The 18,066-nt window shown below is 37.0% G+C and overlaps 1 protein-coding gene across 3 annotated transcripts in view; it reads left to right on the top strand.

Moving 5' to 3' along the window:
- Positions 1-18,066, top strand: part of PDE3A (phosphodiesterase 3A) — a 311,127-nt gene that overhangs the window by 245,977 nt on the left and 47,084 nt on the right. For all 3 annotated transcript variants that reach the window (XM_030321890.1, XM_030321891.1, XM_030321894.1), the window contains one exon: positions 5,106-5,230. In XM_030321890.1, the coding sequence (XP_030177750.1) occupies positions 5,106-5,230 (125 nt within the window). The remainder of the gene's footprint in view (positions 1-5,105; positions 5,231-18,066) is intronic.

Below are 18,066 nucleotides of genomic sequence, written 5' to 3' on the forward strand. Positions count from 1 at the left end.
CCTGGGCCTTGAATATCAATAAAGCACTATTTTGAGATTGGCAGAGAAATGGAAACCTTTCGAATTAGAAGTTTAATGACTAACTTTTCTTTCTTTGTCATTTAAAAATATGTTTAATTGGTTTCTCCCATATTAACATGGATAGTCTAATGAACCTATAGAATCCAAAGCAAACTCAAATGATTCTTTAACGTATCAGTGTAATTCTCCATTTTATTACCTGGACTTCTGTAAAACTTTAAATGCCACCACAGGAGAAGATTACCCAATCTGATTCATGAACATTTCCTAAAGTTTTAAATGACAGGTCTTTGGTGATATATTCCTCTGAAAATATTGACTATTGTCAGTGTCTCCAACAGCAAATATTGATAAGTGATACTGGATCATAGTTAAATATTTGTTCCTTAAGAAAATGAATTTTGGGGGTGCCTGGGTGACTCGGTTAAGCATCTGACTTTGGCTTGGGTCATGATCTCACAGTTTTGAGCTCAAGCCCCATGTTGGGCTCTATGCTGATAGCTCAGAGCCTGGAACCTGCTTTGGATTGTGTGTCTCCTCTCTCTCTGCCCATCCCTGCTTGTGCTCTTTCTCTATCAAACATGAATAAACATTAAAAAAATTTTTTTGTAAAGAAAGAAAATGGATTTTGTTCTCAGTGTATATCTTTAGGGAAGCTATTTTACCGACCAATTTTGCCAGGCTTTCTGTCATAGAATAGCTAATGCCCCATGATTTTTTTTCCATACAGTGACTTTGCCAGAAATCCATTTGTGCATTTTTGAATGATTCCTTATTTCTGTAATTGTTTGTTACTTCTTGTCACATTTCATTTCTTATATTTCTTTTCTTCTTAGTTAAGTGAGATTAAGGACTGTAACTGAAATTATCATGAAGAGGGTTTCAAGAACTTTTATGAGCTGAACTCCCCGGGGATCCTGTCATCCTGCTTAATGAAATAAATACTCATAATCAAATATTTTCAACATAATTTAGGAAGAGTGTAAAATCTCGTTCATTTTCTTTGTCCAAGAAAAAAAAATACTTAAAGCTGACTTGCCAGAGTATACTTTCCCCCTAATTTTACTATTCCTTAATTTCACTATACTATTGAAAATCCTGATATAAATCTGAAAACAGTACAAATTTTCACCACAATGAGTAAATGAAATTCATTCTGAAGAGAATTTAAGGGAATAACCATATATTAGTGGCAATAGTACCACCATTAACTACAACTAGTTTTGGTGGACTCGTTTGTCATGGGTGAAAACAGTGAAAAGATAGCCATAGATCATCTTCAGCCCTGAATATAAACCAAATTAAAAATTCACTTAGAAGACCTATTGATAAAACTACAGATCGATTTCAAAACTGATTTGAGTGTTAGCCCTTGTGGTTTCTTCCCTTTCAGCCTTTTTGTTTCTTCCTTCCTATGTGCCTATTGAAGACTCTGAGGACTGTAGTTATCAGAAGAACAGAGATGAGAAGTGGAAATTAGGAGCAACCCTCAGCTTACCTTATGTCCCCTTCAGTATTTAGCTAGGTGATTCACTCCTGGGTAGTTTAACTACAGCCGGGTAGAAAGGACGCTGGACTGAGGATCAGAAAGACCTTGGCCCTACCACTCAGAGATGCGTGTCCTGAAGAACAGTCCTTGTCTGAGCCTCAGCATCCTCTGCAAAGAATCCTTCAGAGAAGGGGAACTGTGGCACAATTGTGAGATAAATCAGGTAGAAGAATACCAGATGCTTCAAAAAAAAAAAATAGGCTTGAGATAAGTCACAAAAGTCTGAAATAATCACACCCTAGTGACTGAACTGACCCCTCCTTCAGTATATTAGGCAGAAAGGAAACTTGGTTTAAAAACAAACAACAACAACAAAAACTTAGGATCTGGTAAGACTTTTTGAACCTTGGATGGTGTTGTTATGGGTAGAACTAAGATTATAAAATTTACTTTTGTGGAGGGGGATTGAGATCTTCCACAGCAGACATGTACAAACTTTTCCTGTTGTCAGCTTGAGGTGACCAAGTAAAGGTTTCCCCAAGCTACTTTCCTCTTCCAACCCAAATTATTATGTACATATTTATGTGATTGAAACAGCAATCATGAAGGTGTGAGGGTCAGTCCAAAGCTGAAAGCTATTGTGAGGCTCACAGAAGGCAATGTATTTGAAAGTGCCAGTAAATTATAATGCACATATATACATACACATATACGTATATCTACATATACATAAACATACAGCTTATTGTTTTATTGATATCTGTTTTAATAAATGTTATATTAAGGACTGTATAGCTAGAATTTAATTTGTCTTCAAGTTCATTTATTAACTTAATTATTAAAGGTACTCTATTATACTTTATAAAACTTTGCAGAATTAGCATATTTTCAATGTTTTCATTAAAAAGTAGACAGCTTTTGAGCTAGCTTTCATAATAGAAAACTTTTTGTGATAATAACAAATATACAAATATAATAAAATGCAGTTAATGTTAAGGTCTTTTCTTTTAAAAGTCTACATAGAAAAGTAATTACCATTCATTATGTTATGTACTAAGAAATTAAAACTCCTAGGCCAATATACATTGCATAAAAATTCTTCATAGTAATCTTATTGGTCATTCAATCAAGCAAAAGAAGTTAAAGAACAGCGCTGTAAAGAAATAGTGTAGTTATCTATCTCAGATTCTAAGTTTCTTTGATTTCATTGTTTCAGAATTTTAGGCATTCTGAAATGCCTAGAATGAGATTTCAAGAAGAATATGAAACAAATATTATTTTGTGTGCTTTTCTTAATTGATAATCACTGGAGTTCATTCCATAGTTCATTCACTCTATAAACATGTCTTTGTTATAATTTGTTTTGTAAACTGCTATTAGAATTAGGAGGAAAAGATGAAGTTTTTAAATACCTAAGTCAATAAGTGAAGAAAAATGTGAAAAGGAAAATAAGAAATGAAGTAACATAAGTGTCAGAGTGTTAAATGGAATTCAATATACAGATTTTTTAAAATTGTTTTTTTTTTTTTAATTTTTTTTTCAACGTTTATTTATTTTTGGGACAGAGAGAGACAGAGCATGAACGGGGGGAGGGGCAGAGAGAGAGGGAGACACAGAATCGGAACAGGCTCCAGGCTCTGAGCCATCAGCCCAGAGCCCGACGCAGGGCTCGAACCCACGGACCATGAGATCGTGACCTGGCTGAAGTCGGACACTTAACCGACTGCGCCACCCAGGCGCCCCTTAAAATTGTTTTTAATGTTTATTTATATCTGAAGAAGAGAGAGACAGACCATGAGTGGGGAGGGGCAGAGAGAGGGGAGACCACAGAATCCAAAGCAGGCTCCAGGCTACGAGCTGTCAGCACAGAGCCGAGATGGAGCTCGAACCTCACAAACCATGAGATCATGACCTGAGCCAAAGTCGGATGCCCAGCCGACTGAGCCACCCAGGCGCCCTGTAGTTATGGATTTTATTCATTGCTAATGTTACTAATAATCAGAGAATATAGGCAGTAGTAAAACACATGCTTCGCATTCTTCCTTCAAGAAGTATGAAACTATTAGTGCAGCCCCCTAAAAAATCCTTTTTTCCACATTAGCACATGGGTCTATTTTGTATTTAACATGCAGAATTCTAAGTAATTCATGCATAATGTTGCTTGCACAGAGGAAGCCATTTGCTTATGGGACACCTCTAAATTATGCGTTATTAATTATACATCTTACACGACCAATCTCCACCATTCATGACTCCATACCTCCATCGATTTCAGGTTTATTTACAATAAGCCACACAGACCAGGTACATCCTGCTTACACTGCCAGAAAGGAGGCTGCCAGTCCAAGATTGGCAGAATGTCAAATTGTCCAGTTATACTCATGCAAATTATAGATCTGACCTAGTACCAAATTTACAAATGTTTAAAAGCGCAAAGGTATTAGCAAAACATGACCAGGTGTTTTTCCCATGGAGCATTCCAAGATTGCCAACATAGCTTCCTAAATTTTTTTTTCTCTCTCAAATTACAATATATTCTGTTTCCGATTTAACTTAAGGTTTTGAGCACTGCATTCAAATAAATTTTGCTTTAGAACACCTCCAAAATTCATATCCCATTAATTACATGGGTGTGTAATATTCTCATCCCCAACCTTCCATAGATCCATTAATTCCAGATTTATTTATAGTTATAATCTAGGCAAACCAAGGATAGCTTGATAAAAGCATCCCTAGATGAAGACTCACTGTCCATTACCTTTCTCCTACTAAACAGCATCACTGTGTTTATCAAAATGTCCATTATTAACGTGTTTACAAGGGGATTTGGCTCAGCATCCCTTTCTTTCCAGGGTGTCACCAATAAAAGAAATTGTAGGCTAAATGCTTGTTGCTAAACTTTTCTTCACAAAAAAATGCTTGTGCAAAGGAATACTATCTTTGAATAATTTTATAATCACTTTATTTTCGAATTCAGATATACCAAGAATAGATGAGGCACCTGCCATTCATAACTAATGTAAATTACGAACTTTGTTAAAAGCTTTGTCAAATTTGGGGGCACCTGAGTGGCTCAGTGTGTTAAGCATCCAACTTGGCTCAGGTCATGATCTTGTGGTTTCTGAGTTCAAGCTCTGCATTGGTCTCTCTGCTCTTATTGGAGAGCCCACTTCAGATCCTCTATCTCCCTCTCTCTCTGCCCATCCCCAGCTCACACATGCTCTCTGCTCTTTCTCTCTCTCAAAAAATAATATTAAAAAACAACTTTGTCAAGTTTTTAGAAAATCTGTGAGGAACATGATTATAGTAGTACACTAAGAAGGTGTCTGGTTCCTACTAACTGGATAAATAGGAAAATTATCTTTCCTCTTTTATTAACCCAGTATGTTTAATGAGTAACTGCTGTATCCTGAAGCAGAAATGAGCTCAGATAACTTATTTTTTTTATTTGGAAGTAATGTATTCATGTTGCTGAAGCTGGACCATGACTCAGATTGGCAAGCTGAATATGGAAATGGTGATTGCGTTCTGGCAAGATCTATCCCAATAATTGATTAATAATTTCTTCATTTTTCTTTATGCTCTGTCTTTATAGTGCTGTTTGTCCTGATTCTTGGAATAACCCAGTGATGATGACCCTCACCAAAAGCAGATCCTTCACTTCGTCCTATGCTGTTTCTGCAGCTAACCATGTAAACTCAAAAAAGCCAAATCGACCAGGTTAGTAGCTTTTTAGGAGAAGAGTTCCTCCTTAGTGAGTGTGTAGTCATGGGGTAAACTAGCCTTAAGTGTTGAAATAAGATTCTGAGAATTCATACTAGGATATGTTTGGTTTGACCTATTCTAAAAGAAAAAGCCCCCAATAACCAATTAATTTCTTAAATTTCCACAGATGCTTTCAATTTCTTCTAGGTATCCTATCTTGAACTTATTGGATGAATAGGAAATACTATCATCATTGAGGATAATCTGTGGAAAGCATCATCTTGTAATATAAAAGCTAATGATGTACATGCCAATTTCAATTTTATTTTTAGTGTTAAAATTAGTTTTCAGGAGTATGGTAGTTATAGGAGTTAAGAAATGCTTCATTTGCTATACATATATAATTCTTTCAAAGAAATTCTTTTGTTTTTTAATTTTGTTAATGTTTGTTTTAGAGAGAGAGAATGAGCAGGGAAGGGCACAGAGGGAGACACCAGAATCCAAGTAGGCTCCAGGCCCTGAGCTGTCAGCACAGAGCCCGACACAGGGCTCAAACCCACAAATTGTGAGATCATGACCTGAGCCAAAACCAGATGCTTAACTGAGCCACCCAGGCGCCCCTCAAAGAAATTCTTTATGTCACTCATCCCCTCATATATAAAGGGGTATATGAAAAGGAAGAGGTAATTAAATTTGGAGAAAATACAGTTCAGAACCTTTGAGAGCCCTTTGGAAAAGCCCACAATTAGCAACGAAAAAACCCAATAGCACAATGGGCAGGAAGTTTTCCTTACCTTTCAAGACTGGTACAAAATGAAATTTGATGTGATTTCTCCCATCTGGTATCTCGAATCTACTCTTGCATGGGGTTTTCCACGTTGGACTCAATTGTACACTGTATACTTCTAAGCATCAGCTTCTCCTCTTCCCTTGAGCTTCCTTTATTCAACAAATATTTGTGAAGCAATCACAGTCTCAGACCCTGAACTAGTTTGGGGAATATGGCAGTGATTAAGCCAGACCCACTTCCTCCTGTCACTAGATTACATTCTGTGGGGAATACAAACAGATCGATAGCTACTACTATTTAGTGTGTTAAAGGCTATGATGAGGAAGAGAGGGAAGACTTTCAAATAATGAAAGATGAAAAGAGATAAGATCCAACACATTGAGAGAAAGCTTAAGGAACTTGAGTCTAGATGAGTGGCAAAATTGGCAAGCACAAGGGGGGATGGAAACAGACATGCAGATAGGACCTGGAGATCTATGGAAAAGAGTATAGATATCAAAATTAAGGACAGTTAAGTATGTTTCAGGTAGGAAAGTGAATGTTTTGGGTAAAATTACTTCATTTAATTAGAATTTGGGCTGATTCAAGACTGGAATATGGTTTTTGTCAGATTCTTTTGCTAGATTGTCCCCCTCCTAGAATGTCACTTGAGAGTCTGGGTATATACGATGACCTCTTCTTCTTAGAATGTTCTGACTAGAAGTTTTCAACCTCTCAGCACTGCAGAAAACTCTGATGAAATTTTCAGTAGCTTCCGGCGTATGTTCTTAATCTTCTGCCTTTATAGCAGCTTAAGAATTCTCCAAAGGCTCCAGGGAAAAACTGCCCCCTTCTCACTTGGCCGTTAGACATTCACATTCTAGCTGCCATGGGCGGCAGTCCCAGACTCCAATTTCCTGTCATTAGCGTCATGACGTTGCTAAAAGTTCTGCTGACTTGCTTCCTTAATAGCTGCAACCCTTCTGCTTAGATTCTTAGACTTTGCTCGATGCAATGGTCAGTAATAATGTTCTGAAAGGAAGAACAGTTCATAAGACTTTTGCTTACCCTTCCGTGTATCTTCTCTTTGCTCTCTCTGAGAACCTAGTCACTCTGAATTGATCATCTTGTCTTAAAAGCTTTTTATTTTTAAACTCTTCTATTCTCAAAGAAACATGGGTTTATTACAAACTATGGCATCGAGCCAGAACCAGAAGTCCTCAAAATGGCAAAGTGTCTATGTGGGTCAGAGAAACAGTGCTCACGTTCATTCCACTAATATTTCAAGACACCACCTTGAAGTAGAAACTTTTGATTTTAAAAGAGGTGCATCTCCTCTATTGTTTCTTACATCTGGAAATTTTAGTACTCTCTTCCCCCTTTGATCATCCACTTTCTATTGGTGACTATTTCTTGGAATCACGTAAGCAACAACTTTGCTTACAGTCTCTGTTTAGTGTAGGAAGACACTTCCTCCAGAAAAGGCTCCAGGGAAAAACTGGAAAGTATGATTTTGTTAGAATTGCATCATTGACAGAAACCACTAAAAGCAATGCAGGTTTCCAAAAACTAATCTCGTCCTCTCTGCTCTTTGGTAATGTTCATTAAGTCATGTAATTTAGAAGTTATTATGACCTGAGAAATATGGACCTGAGTAATATGGATCCTCATCTTGGGCTCCATCAAGGACAGAGGAACTGAATTTGAGTATTCCAACATTAAGCCGGAGAGAGATTTTAAGGGGGCACTAAAGTCATTCTAGGTCAGTGGGACCCTTGGTTCTCTACAAAAATATGTGCAAATAATTTTGGAGGAAAGCAATCACCAGTTAAGGGGCTAACCTATCAAGTTCAAACAAAGTGGAGCTTGTAAGCAAGAGCACTAACACACATAAAGACCACACACAGGGTTTCTAGCCATGAGTTAGAAAACAAACAACAAACAAAAAACAACTTTACAGATTTCTAAAGGGTTGAATATTTAAATGCTAAAATATTTACATATTTATGTTATAACTTAAGGTATGTAAATATTTTAAGGAAATATGAGGTCATAAAAATAACAGCAATGAGAGAAGACATAACTGCAGAGCAGCTAAATATAACTTTCAGAAATGTATCAAGGAAAAAAGGATAGATTAATGGAATAATACACTATTAAAGGGAGAAATAGTAAACTGGTGAGTGGAAGAATATGAAGACATTACCTAGAATGTGGTAGAGATGAAAATGGAGAGTATGAGATTTAAGAAATGTACGAATATAAGAAAAGGCTAGTATAACATCATAGTTTTAGTACAGGATATGGGACATAAATGCTGAGGAAGAGCAGAGTAAAGGCACAAAAAAAAAAGTTACACAAAGACCAAAATAGTGAAATTACACAACACTGAAACAAACAAAAACAAAAATTCTAAAGTCAGCCAGAGAAAAAGGAAATTTCAGGGAAAGCAAGTCAGTCTGAGAGCGAGCGGAACTATCTAAAATAAAGGGCATCAGAACACAGAACGTTTTCTTCCAAGTTCTGACAGAATATAACGAACTCTAGCAATGATCCCTGAAAGTATAGTCTTCTGAGAGAATATACTAGCCTGAACTTGTGTAGCTGGCACATCTATCTCACAACAGTAGAGGAATTTCAGATTCCTAAGATATTTTCAGAAAGTCAAAACCTTGCCACCTGCCAAAATCTTAACTAAAGGAATTAGGATGGATGTATTCTAGAAAGCAAAGTAATAGAAGAGAAGTCTGAGATCTAATAAAAAAGGTTACTAAATTTAAAAACCATCAATTTATCAAATATTATGTGCATAAATAATAGTATTTTTAGATTTGTAGGTATTTTTTTTAATTTTTAAGGACAGTATTAAAATATCAGACAATAGTAATATGTACCATAAGGGATGAAATATAAATGTAAATGTTCTACTTTCTTGTGTAGCTCAGGAAAAGGACTCAGATGAAGAGCCTGAGGCACAAAGATGTTAAGTAACTTGCCCAAGTTCACACATTTATTCCTGAATCTTTTATTTTGTCCCAATGACTTATACTAGAAGAAAATTGATGACAACAAATGGAGGTAATTTAAAATTAGGATTTTCTTTTTTTGTTGTTGTTCCTGTCTGGCCAAGTACATGACAATGGAAGGATTTGATTTTGTATCTCTCAGTTTCTTCATTTAGGTTAGAAAATTAAAATTATCAAAATAAACAACCAATGTGCTCATTTTGACAGCACATATACCAAATTGGTATACAAATGCTGAATCATTGTACACTTGAAAGTGATGTTCCATGTCAATTATATGTCAATTAAAAAAAAAAAGCTGGAAAACTATAGTTGGTGCATTCACTGGAGATAAAGAGCAAATGATGGCACAGACATGAGGAACAGCCTCATCTTCCTGTGTCCTACTCCTCAGTTTATACAACTGTAGTCCAGAAGAAAGAACAGAGTACAAAAAGAGAAAAATTTCCATGTTACATACCCCAAAGGCAGATGGTAGAAATTAGAACCCAGGCATGGTGAGAGCCTCTCTCCATTCTTGCCATAAAATACATAAGGTATCTCCATCATGATTACTTGGAGGGGATTCGCATTGTGACATACTTAGATTGCTGTCACAGCAGAACTAAATGTTTATAAAATAACCCTACATCCTATGCATGTTGAATTCAACTAAACAAATCCCTGAAAGTCTGCCAAGAGGGAAAGAAGTCCATCAAGAATCAGAGAGCTGAAATTCAATTACAGTTCTTCCTGATCAGATGGGCTCTTCTGTTTTGAAACCTTTGTTTTTCTGCATTGATGACGTATTGGTGTTGATTGAGCTAAGTGGGTGTGATATGTTGATGTTATTGACTGAGATACCTATGTGGAAAGGGGCTAGGAAAAGCCCCTTTATGTGGCAAAGAGTATAAGGAAATGGAACCAAATGAAGTGTGAAGAGAATAGGAGGAGGAAGTAAGAAGTAATAGGCAAGGAGAGGATAGGGGGATGCAAGCATAGAGAATAAACACTGAAAGGTAAATGTTTCCCGAGGGAACTAATGAAATCTATTCCTTCCACGAATCAAGTAAAACAGTGTATTCTCTAGCTCAATCAGTGTTAATATAAATAGTTGAGACAAACCAATTATTATACAATTGCTAATATAAATGGATAAAATCACGTAGAAGTCCTTTGACTAAAGCGCAGGAACAGGATATTTAAATATAATTTACATTTTCAAACTTTTTTATTAGGAGTCACTGGCAATGTAGAGCTGCCATTGTCATTCTGCTTTTAAAATTGCTCCAGGTCATACTTACTGCATTTGCAGTAGAACCTTTCAAGATTCTTTTCATTTTTATAAGATTCTTGTAATCCTTTTACAGTGATTACAAATCTCTCTACACCTACAAGGTAGACGGAGTTTTCCCTACAGAAAATTTGAGGTGAGAGAGAACTTAATTATGGTGCTCGGTGGTTGCAGGGGAGGGGGTTGTTTCTTTTTGCATTCTCTATACGGTAGATACGTTTTCTGTTTGGAAAAATATTAAGGCTGTCCATTTTACTGAGGGCATAGAAAAGAGACATGTATTTATTAGACATGCTCGCTCCTTTCTTGTTCAATTAAAATTAAAATGAGAGTTTTACAGCATAAAACAGATGGATTCACTTAAGTAAGTTTTCCTCCAGTATTGTTTATCATCTCCCCTTTAATTGTCCAGAATTCCTGGTGTCTGACACATTTTCTCATGCTCTTAGAAGCAAGGAATTAAAAACTGAATCACTCAAAGGAGTTGAGATTTTAAAATTTTAAAGTTACATTTTTAATTTTTTTTAAATGTGTCAGTTTTAAGTATTTCACATCAGGATGGTTTGAATCATTCAAAGGTTTATATTTCATAAGCTGTATCTTTTTCCTGGAGTCTCAAATACAAAATGATAAATAAAATTAAGAATGCATGTTTAGGGGTGCCGGGGTGGCTCAGGTGGTTACGCATCCAGCTTAGGCTCAGGTTATGATCTCACAGTTATGGGTTCGAGCCCTGTGTCAGGCTCTGTCCTGACAGCTCAGATCAGAGCTTGGATTCCGTGTCTCCCTCCCTCTCTGCCCCTCGCCTGCTTATGCTCTGTCTGTCTCTCTCTCAGCAATCAATAAATGTTAAAAAAATAAATAAGTAAAAATAAAGAATATGTTTAACTGAATCCCTTCCCCACCCCATGCATGTGCATGTGTAAATGTGCAACATGAAATTGGATGATACTCCAAAGCTCATAAAGTTAAGTCTTCTAACTTAGTACATGATCAAGTTAAAAAACAAACAACCTAGAATATAATTTGTTCTTGAAGATTTGTAAGAAGGGCATTTCTCTTGTTTCCTTGGAATCCCTCTTCCTTGCATCTGATAATTTTACTTGTTATCTACCCTTCTAGAAATAAAGAGTATTTGGTTATTCTTAGCACTGATATATCTCTTTCTACCCAAAGACTAAAATGTAATATGTACCCATTTTCTATAGCATTCCTAATTCTTTTTGTTATTAAAACTTTACTATGCAGTGTATGAAATACTTTGATTTGGGAAAAAGTGAATTTATATGTTTATACCTTTATCTTCTCACCTACAATATAAAAAATATTCCTGCTTTCCCACCAGTTTTATTGAAAAATAATTGACACACATCACTGTATAAGGTTTAAGGGTGTGCAGCATGATGGTTTTGATTTACATATATTGTGAAGTTATTACCATGATAGGCTCAGCAACATCCATCTTTCTCATTATAGATATAATAAAAGAAAAGAAAGACAAACAAGAAAAAGGAGAAAAAATGTTCTCCTTGTGCTTGGAACACACATGATTTACACTCTTACAACTTTTCTGTATATCATACAGCTGTGTTAGCTATAGTCCTTATGTTGTACATTACATCCCTACATTATTTACCTCCTAACTGAAAGCCTGTACCTTTTGACCACTTTCCTCTAATTTCTCCTCCACCCCCCCCTGCTTCTGGTAACCACAGTCTGATCTCTTTTTCTCAGTTTGGTGCTTTTAGTTTTGTTTATTTAAAGCTTCCACATATAAGTAAGATCATACAATGTTTGTCTTTCTCTGTCTTATTTCACTTAGCATATGTCTTCAAGGTCCATCCATGTTGTTGCCTTTGGTAGGATTTCCTTGTTTTTTTTTTAAATGGCTAAACAATATTTCATTATACCACACACACGTGTGTGGGTGATGTGTGTGTGTGTGTGTGTTGTATAATTTATCCATTTATCCATTGATAGTTACTTAGGTTGTTTTCATGGGACACAGATTTTTTTTGTGAATGTTTCATTTTCATGAAGTGAATTTGAGAGTTTTTACTTGTTTCATATTTTTGGAAGAGTTTGAAAAGAATTGGTGCTAATCTTTAAATATTTGGTAAAATTTACGAGAGAGACCATCTGGCTTTTCTTCATTGGGAAGGTTGATTACTGATTCAACCTTCTTACTAGTAATTAATGTGTTCAGATTTTGTTTCTTCCTGCTTTGGTCTTGGTAAATTATAGGTTTCCAAGAATTTTCCATTTCTTCTAGGTTGTGCAGCTTGTTGGTATATAGTTATTTGTAGTAGCCTCTTTTGATCCTTTGAATTTCTGTGGTATTCATTGTATTGTCCTCCTTTTTCATTTATATTTTGTTGATTTGGGCCCTTTCTCTTTTTCCCTTGCTTCTTTTAGCTAAGGGTTTGTCATGTTGTTATCTTTGCAGAGAACCAATTCTTAGTTTGGTTAATCTACTCTGTGGTTTTTCTTTTTCTATTTTATTTATTTCTGCTCTACTCTTTATTATTCCTTTTATTCTGCCAACTCTGAGTTCAAGTTGTTCTTCTTTATCTAGTTCTTAAGATGTAGATTTTAACTTGTTTATTTGGGATCTTTCTTCTTAATGTAGGCATTTGTGCTATGACTTTCCTACCAGAACTGCTTTTGCTGCATCCCACAGTTTCTGATGTGTTGTCTTTCCATTTGTCTTAAGACAACTTTTTAATTCCTTTTAATTTCTTTGATCCGTTAGTTGTTCAGGGAAGGTATTGGTTGATTTCCATGGGTTTGTGAATTTTACAGTGTTTCGTCTCGTTACTGATTTCTAGATTTGTGCCATTGTAGTTAGCGAAGGTACTTGGTATGATTTCAGTCTTCTTTCTTTTTTAAATTTTTTATGTTTATTTATTTTGAGAGAGAGGGAAAGTGAGCAGGGGAGGAGCAGAGAGAGAGGGAGACACAGAATCTGAAGCAGGCTCTAGGCTCAAAACTGTGAGCACAGAGCCTAATCTAGGCTGGAACTCAAACCACGAGATCATGAACTGAGTTGAAGTCAGATGCTTAACTGATTGAGCCACCCAAGTGCCCCTGATTTCAGTCTTCTAGAATTTGCTAAGACTTGTTTTGCGGCCTAACATATGGTCTATCCTAGAAAATGTTCTATGTGTGCTTGAGATAAATGTGTATTCTGCTTTGGGTAGATTATTCTATTATTAGTCTTTTGGGTCCATTTGGTCTATAGTTGTGCAAATTTGCTGTTTCCTAATTCTCTCTCTGGCTGATCCATGTATTGTGGACAGTCAGGTATTAAAGTTCCCAGCTATTACTATATTTCTTCTTGTAGCTCTGTTAGTTTTTGCTTTATGTATTTAGGTGCTCCAATGTTGGTTGCATAAATATTTTATAATTGTTATGTCTTCTTGCTGTAAAGACATATGCTGTAACATTATAAATAATGTTCTTTGTTTTTACCATTTTTAGTTCAAAGTCTATTTTGTCTGAAAAAAGTATTGCTACTTACTCCGTTTTTTCTGGGTTACCCATTTTCTTGAAATGTCTTTTCCTTCCCTCTCAGTCTACTGTGCCTTTAAGGTTAACGTGAGTATCTTTAAGGCAATGTGTTGTTGAATCATGTTTTTTTCACCAGTTGGCCATTCTGTGTCTTTAATTGGAAAACTTAATCTGTTTCCATTTAAAGTATTATTGATAGGTAGGGACTTACTATTGCCTTTTTGTTCATTGTTTTCTGGCTATTCTGTAGGTCTGTTGTTTATTTTGTCCTTGCCTGCTGTTTATTTTATATTTTAAATGTCTTTTGATAGCTGTATGCTTTCATTTCTTCAGCAATATTTTTTGTGTAATTATTAAAGGCTTTTCCCTTGTGGTTACCATGACACATACAGTATCTTAAACTTAAAATGCCATGTTTATTTTTATTTTATTTTATTTATTTTAATTTTATTAATTCCATTTCATTATTATTAGTTTTAAGTTTCTTTATTTATTTTGAGGCGAGGGACAGAGTGAGAAGGAGAGAGAGAATCCCAAGCAGGCTCCGTGCCATCAGCACAGAACCCCATGCAGGGTGAGATCATGACCTGAGCTGAAGCCTAGAGTCAGACACTTAACTGACTGAGGCACCCAAGGTGCCCCCTAATTGTGGTATTTTAAACTGATAACAACTTAGCTTCAATATAATCCATAAACTTTACACTTTGAGTTCTTCTCTCCCTCACATCTAAGATTATTATATTGCTATTATAATTTACACGTAATTTATGTTGCATAACTAATAACAGATTATTGTAGTTATGATTATTTTACCTTTTTTTTTAACTTTTAAAGAAGAGCTGTAAGTGAATTGTGCTCCACCGTTACCATATTGCAGAATCTATGAGTTTATATTTGTCATTATCAGTGAGATTTACACTACCTTTTTATGAAGTTAATTACCATTCTTTTACTTCCAGTCAAGATGTACTTAGCATTTCTTACAAAGCAGGTCTGATGGTAATGAGTCCCCAGCTTTTGTCTGTTTGGGAGTCTTTAATTCCTTACTTTGTTTCTGAAGGAGAACTTCATCAGGTATAGAATTCTTGGTTGACAGTTATTTTCTTTCAGTATTCCAAATATATAATCCCATTTTATCCAGCCTGAAAAGTGTTGTTGAAAAATCTGCCCCATCATCTTATGGGAGTTCTCTTATATATACAAACTCTCTTTTCTCTTGCTCTTCTTAAAATTCTTTGTCTTTGACTTTGATACTTTGATTGTAATTTGTCTTGGTGTAGCCCTATTTGGTTGAACTTTTTAGGGGTCTTTGGGACCTCATGGATCTGGATGGCCATCTCTTTCCCCAGATTTGGGAAGTTTCCAGCCATTGGTGCTTTAAATATACTTTCTGTCCCATCTGTTTCCTTTCTTATTCTGGAATTCCCATAACACAAATATCATTTCCTTTCATTGTATCCCCATAATCCCCATAGGCATTTTTCACTCTTTTTCATTCTCTTTTCCTTTTGGTCCTCTGACTGTGTAATTTGCAATGTTCTACTCTCCTGATCATTGATTCTTTCTTCTTCATGGCCAAATGTACTTTGAAACTCTCTATTAAGTTCTTCAGTTATTCTATCTTTAAAATTTGGATTTCTGTTTGGTTTTTGTTCATTTGGTTTTGGGTTTGTTTTGATGGTTGCTATTTCCTTGTCAGACTTCTCTTTTTGTTTGCATTGCTTTCCTAATTTTGTCTAGTTGTCTGTTTTCTTGTAATTTACTATACTTCTTTAAGAGGGTTATTCTGAATTCTTTGTAAAACAGTTCATAGATCTTCATTTCTTTAGGATTAGTTATTGGAGCTTTATGAGTTTATGTTAGTGGTGTCATATTTACCTGATGTTTTTGTGATCCTTGATTTCTTAGGTTGGTATCTATGCATTTGAGTAACTGAGCTTCTTTTCCAGACTTTGCAGGTTTGCTCTACAGAGACAATTTTCACCAGTCAGCTCAGTTTGTCTCTGGGTTGTCTCCTGGTAATGTCTTTGGGCAGGTAGGACCTGCTATTGTGGTCTATTTTGGAGTGAAACAACTGTTCAAGCTCTGAGGTTGGGAATGAGGGAGTGTGCCACTGGCTGATAATAATTGGATAGAACTGTTGGCTTGGTCCCCTACGTAAATGAGGCTGTAGTATGGGCTCCACAATGCATTGAGTCTCTGGTCAGGCTTAGTAGATGGTCAGGACTGCTATTATATACAGCAATAGACTATGACAGGGACCCTAGCAGGGACCCAGGACCTATGCAGCTTGTTGTTTGGGGACATGAATCAGGCCAGAGTGTACATTGAATGCTCTGGTTAGGTAAGGTCATCAGTTTTGCTCTGCAGATGGGGGAACCCACAGGCTGTGCTCTCTGTTCAAGAGCCACTGTATGTAAGGCTATTGATGGGTTATGCAGCTTCCCGTGTGCTCTATTTAGACCCCTGGTCAGACAGGCTATAGGTTGTATTTAGCAACGAGTAGGACTAAAAACTTAGATTCTCTGCTTGGGCACAGCAGGAGAAGCAGCTCTAAAGCCTACAAAGCTCTTTGTTTGTTGTCTTAACTCAAGCGGTACCACATCTCATGTTCCCCGACCAAGCAGAGCCACTGGCTTTGTTCTGAAAGCTGTCTGTTCTCCCCGCCCATGTGTCAGCTCCAGTGATGCTGGACCACACAGCTTCCAAGAGTTGGTCAGCTGGGGATAAGACACTCTCTACAGTGAGTAGGACTGTCTCAGGGCAGGAGGGGGAGGTGTCATTCCAGCTATTTTCAGTTTCCCAAACAGGCTCTCAGGTTGAGAGTGGCTAGGAGTCACCCTCAGGCTTAGCTATGAATGAATCTCCCTGCCTGTGCATAGCATGGGAACACTCCACACCCAGCACTGGCTTTGCTCTTGGGGTATTCCACACTGCCCTTGCACCTCTTGGCTCAAGTGCCACCGGACCTCACTGCCTCTGGGAATTGTCACCAATCCTTTTGATCAGATGGGGCTGGGAGACACTCCCCACAGTGGGGGAGACTATGACTCACTTCCTTGCCTGGGTATGGACATACTGAGCTTTAGAGCTGACAAAACTCCTTGCTTAAGAATCTGAATCAGGCACATCTGCACCCACCAAGTTCACTGATCTGTGTGTGCCCCCAGCTTGGTTCTGCAGCTGAGCAAAGCTGCTGGTCAAGATTACTATTTGGGCATTGCTTGTATGAACTTGATCTGCCAAGATCCATGTCCTAGTTGTTGCAAACCCCTACCCCCCTTACATATCACAGTCCGATTCCCAGTGGTTGAGCCTCACAGATTCCCCTGCAGTCGCCATGGTACAGATCAGAATAGGGACTCCCACAGAGCAACCCTGGGAGGGGTGCTCGTTATCCACTTGGGTTGTCTTTTCCTGCAGGAGGAACCAGAATCTCAGGGGAGACTTTGTGCATTATTGTGCTTGCTGGGGTTAGAGCAGCGTGGTCATCCTGTAGCTTCTTTTCTTACCCTTCTAATGCAGTCTGTCTTGATCTCTGTGGTGCAGAGGGAGTGCTTCAGCCTCACCCCCACGTTCTAGGACTCTCTCAGTGGTGTTTTTTATTGAGTAGTTGTTGGTTGTTCTTGCGAGGGAGAGCTAAGTTGGGAACATCCTATGTTGCCATCTTTGTGACTGAAGGCAAATATCCCTCTTTTCATGGTTGTTGCCAGGGCTTGTACTTGTCAGAAGTGTTCAAAATATGTAGACTAACAGTACTACAGAAGCAACGTGCTTTTCCTCTCTTACAAGGTTTATTTTAAATTTCATCCCAGGCAGTAAGTTTGGAGTCTTAAGGTCTGCTGTTTGTTTAAATTTAGTCAATCTTTGAGTTCCAAGAACTCTAATCATTGAGTGGATTGTTAAATTTGTATTTAAGAGGGAATTGCATTTCTCTGAGAATCTCAGCTGGCAGCTATAAAGAATTTGCAATGAAAAAGATCACTCTTCTCATAAATTTCCCTTAGAAAATATGTTGTATTAAGACACATATGGCACTACTCCCATTGACTCGATTAAAAAAAAAAAGTGGTGGAAAACTCAAAAAGTTGCAATTAACTATCAAAATAATTAAAGAATTGCCTAAAGCAGTGCCTGTCAGCTTTTTTTTTTTTTTTTTTCCAAAATATAGCAGTTAAAATCTTGCCTTGGCCTATCAGCCCTCTACAGTCTTGCCTGGCAGATTCTCTGAACATGTTCCCTGTCCCCTGCTCCTCCTTCCCCTTCACTAAGC

Source organism: Lynx canadensis, chromosome B4 (genome assembly GCF_007474595.2).
Source record: "Lynx canadensis isolate LIC74 chromosome B4, mLynCan4.pri.v2, whole genome shotgun sequence".
In the NCBI taxonomy this organism is placed as follows: Eukaryota; Metazoa; Chordata; class Mammalia; order Carnivora; family Felidae; genus Lynx; species Lynx canadensis.